Consider the following 4,258-nt stretch of genomic DNA (forward strand, 5'->3'; position numbering starts at 1 on the left):
ATGTTACAGATTTAATTGTAAGACTGTGAATTATTTTTTGAACAGTTTGAATAAGTACCTGAGGTTCATAGATCTCACAATGCGCCTCTACAGAATTATTCGGGTCAGGGGTTTTCCCAATGGAGTTCTTGGTTTCCAAGTAGTCCTGGAACCTGTAGACGCCCAAACACAAGCCTCGATGCTGAAAGGAGAAACCAAGAAACGTTAGAGCTAAACACACAACTCACTCTGCAGCTCATTCAGACTGGCCTGTTCTCTCTTTATTGCATTTTTGAACTTCAGCTGTTTTAGTTGAAACTTTTCTTTTATTTTCTCTGCTTGACTTTAAGTAATCCCGAACAAGATTTAATTTTTGTTAATTTAAAGATGCATACACAACTATTATGTTTCGATAAAAAGCCAGAGGAATTTATTGAAAGCTTAACACTGATATCACACCTGGCAAAAGGGAAACATTTAAATCTAGGGTTAAATTAGATAAAACTAATTATCTTTTTAGAAGATTCCTTCTCCCAGCAGTCCTTCTTTTTTATCTTCGAACGGCGCTCCTGTTGAGTTTGTCAATTCCTACAAATATTTGTGTATCTTGGTCCATTCGCATCTCTCTTTTAAGCCCCATGTCAAAAATGTGGTGAAGAAACTGAAAGTTAAACTGGGTTTATTTTTCAGAAATAGATCCTGTGTAACTGAATTCTAGAAAACACCTTGTAACTGTGACTTTCCTTCCCTTCACTGATCACGGTGACATTATTTACATGAACGCTCCTACAAGCACCCTGCAGATGTTGGACGCTGTCTATCACAGATTCATAACTGGCTGTAACTACCGTAACCATCACTGTGTTCACTGGTTAACTGGTCATCATTAACTTCATGCAGACTCTCTCACTGGTACATTTTCATCTTTAAATCACTTCAGTGTGCACTCTCAGGACATGCAGTGTCCAGTGAGGACTAGAAGGAAAATGGACCTTCTCCTACTCCGCTCCTGTTTCCTGGAATATCTGACAAAAAGACCTGAAGCTCTTGACCTTAAGTGACTTCAAAACATCTGTTAAGCCCCTGGAAAAAACTAACACAGACACATTCCCGTTTTTAGTATTTTACATCGCGTTACAATGTAGCTGTTACTGTTTTTTTTAAATATAATTCTCTTCCATTTATTTTTCATCAATTTCTATATACTTTATTTGATGATTGTCTTCTGTTGTCATCACTCTTTGTTAAAAAAAAGGTCTCTCTTGTAAATGAGTCCTCAAAGCTCAACGGGACTAACCTGTAGAAATAAAGGTTGAATGAAAATTACTTCAGGGGAATTAAGATTCCAGCAGCATCGTACAAGAAATAGAAGGACAATAAATAAATAAATAAACTAAACAAGAATATAGTAACAGCACACAGTGTCAAAAAGTGACCAGTAGCAAGTGTAAAAAATAATTCAAATTAAAATAAAATATCATATACACATAAATACAGATTTAACAGTAAATAACACTATGTACTGTAGTGAACCAGATAACCTCAAATCTACCAGATGGACAGAGACTGTTATTTTCATTGATCTGAATAAGTCTGAACCATCTGATGAACTTTCTTTCTTGAATTAATCAAGCAGAAAAGACAATTCTTTATAATCATTACTGTCTTACAAATGTTTTGATAATCAAATTGTGTTAGTTCACTCAATGCTTTACAGGTTGAAAAGAACTACTAATTTTTATTTTACATAAACAGTAAGTAATGATTTTTGTTCCTCATTCAAAGCAGAAATCACCTGAATATGCCTTTCTTGATTTTTCTGTCTGAAATGAGCAAGCTGTCGTAAGTATGTGAAAGGTTGGTCTTCGGTCAACTAAAATGTTTACTGAAGAAGAAATGTCATGTTTAAACTTTTTCAGAAGATTACTAAGAGTAGACTCCAAAAAGTCTGCTGCTTCTGCAATAATCTTTTCTGTATGTTAAACAAGTTTCATTCTCTGACCTCGACTGTTGATAAACACCTTACGTCAAAAACCACTCCTCTTTCTGGTCCTTCCACGAATCAGAAAGCTCTAAATTGAACAGGAAGTCGACCCAAATAAAATGTGGCAACTCCCCAGTTCAAGTTAGATTGAGAGTTCTGAGAGATGTTGGATTGGGAGCTGACAATAGGTCCGATAGTCCAACAGAATGAGCAGATTGAGAGTGCAACCGGTTATGAAGAGTTTGGAGTTATGAAGAACCAGGAACGTTTGGGATTATAATTCTGTTTTGAGCTAATCAACGCACGACTTTCTGAAGGTTTGGTAGCTCTCGACGGAGACGCTGAAACGAGTCAGAAAGGAACTACATCCAACGCTGATTCATCGTCAACAGGTAGATGGTTCTATTTTGACCAAGTGTACCGTGAGAAGCTGAGATCGGACGGAGCGTGCAACTTCTGGTTAAACAGATTAAATCTCCCTCACATATTCCTCTGTAAGATAAATCTCAATTTACTCTTAAACTCACCTCTCTCTCATAAAACAGTACAGATATTTTTAGAAATGTCTGAAGCAAAGTCCTCAAATCACCGCCGAGTGATTTGAAGTTCATTTTCTGTGAAACTGTCTGTTATTATTTTCATATTTTGCCAAATTAATGTAAATGTTTGATGTTAAACTTTGATTTTGAAAATAAATGATTCCATTCATTTGATGGGTCAAAGATAAATAACGTCTCTCGTTCACATTTCTGTTAAATTCAATGCACGGCATTTACAGTCAGAAAAATGAAGAACTCGTGAATATTGTATGCATATATAATTCATATATTGTGTCATACAACAAGTGACACGTACCTCATGTACATCACTACACTATGTAACCAGTTACTGGCTAGTTTAAGGAAATGGTGGTGGCTGCTGGAGTAATAGGAGTTTGGACAAACAACTGTTAAAGCTAACAAAAAATAAAATAAAAGACAATATCATTAAAAAGATAAAAGTTAAGATTTAAAATCATAAGAGACAGACAATACAACCATTTCTATTTATGTAACGTCAGCTGAAAAACCATTGATACTTGTGCTTATGTGTTACTTACAGCAAACTGACAATCCATGGGTGGGCAGTGGCTCAGTTCACTGATTTCAGTTTTGTTTGAACACACCGTTTCCAGAATGGTGAAATCCACTACGTAGGTCCAACCAGCAAACCACTGACGACAAAAACACAAGCATACAGTTACAAATGTCTGTATATAAGTACTTCATATTTCAACTTCCCTGATATACAGTATGTACAGTGTAATCTATCTATCCATCTATCTATGTGTGTGTGTGTGTGGGGGCGGGGGATGTGTGTGTTCCTGTCAGTAACCATTTGTATTCCGCTGTGTTTAAACTAGTGTTTAATGAGGTTAAATAGATTTTTTTATATTTTTTACCTGTGTTCTGTCTTTTGTAATATTTTCCAGAGTGAAGTAATTCTCCAGGTGAGACTCTTCATTAAACTTTTTCAAGGAGAGTCTGGCTGTTTCCATGACGATCGGGTCATTCGGTTCATTAGGTGTTGGACAGTCTGGGCACGACTCTATAACTAAACCAGGGGAAACTAACCGCAAAAACATTAAAGATATTAAACTCCAAAGTGACCTGGAGGGACAAAAAAAATCACAGCAAACACAGCAAACCACTGACATGATCATTCCTATTATTATTATTATTATTATTGTTATTATTATTATTATTATTATTATTATTATTATTGACGAAAAATTAACTCTAAATTGTCCCTAGGTGTGAGTGACATTGTGAATGTTTTTTTGTCTCGTTTGTCTCTATGTGTCCCTGTGATGGACTTGCGACTTGTCCAGGGTGTATCCTGCCCCTCACACAGTGATTGCTGGACATGGGCACCAGTGACCCCCGCGACCCAAAAAGGAAGAAGCGGGTAAAGATAATGGATGGATGTTCTCTCATTGTCAATTCATCCTTTTTTCATAAAGTTTCGAAATTGGGTCAGTTTGATGTAACAAGACTGTAGAGAAGCTGAGGAGCTGCTGCTGATGTCAGCACATACAAATGTGTATAAATCATAGACCACCACGAGTGTCTAAACTATTTAGATCTTTAAAAATATAATGTGTATGTCTTGTAATAAATAAACTCTTTAAATCCCCCCCCCCACACACACACACACGTTGGTCTTTCCATCTTTACAGGGACTTTGCATTGACTTCCTTTCTTTTTTTCTATCCCTAAACCTACCCATTACCAGTACATAACTATCCCTAAACCT

At 36.3% G+C, this 4,258-nt stretch overlaps 1 protein-coding gene across 1 annotated transcript in view; it reads right to left on the minus strand.

Moving 5' to 3' along the window:
* si:ch211-284e20.8 (uncharacterized protein LOC563738 homolog) overlaps positions 1 to 4,258 on the minus strand; it is a 10,950-nt gene that overhangs the window by 787 nt on the left and 5,905 nt on the right. The window contains exons 5-7 of the mRNA XM_037674471.1: positions 3,405 to 3,571; positions 3,063 to 3,176; positions 59 to 181 (exon numbers count right to left, since the gene is read on the minus strand). Coding sequence (XP_037530399.1) covers positions 59 to 181; positions 3,063 to 3,176; positions 3,405 to 3,571 — 404 coding nt within the window. The remainder of the gene's footprint in view (positions 1 to 58; positions 182 to 3,062; positions 3,177 to 3,404; positions 3,572 to 4,258) is intronic.

The sequence above is a fragment of the Nematolebias whitei genome, chromosome 3 (assembly GCF_014905685.2).
Source record: "Nematolebias whitei isolate Nwh7 chromosome 3, NemWhi1, whole genome shotgun sequence".
NCBI lineage: Eukaryota > Metazoa > Chordata > Actinopteri > Cyprinodontiformes > Rivulidae > Nematolebias > Nematolebias whitei.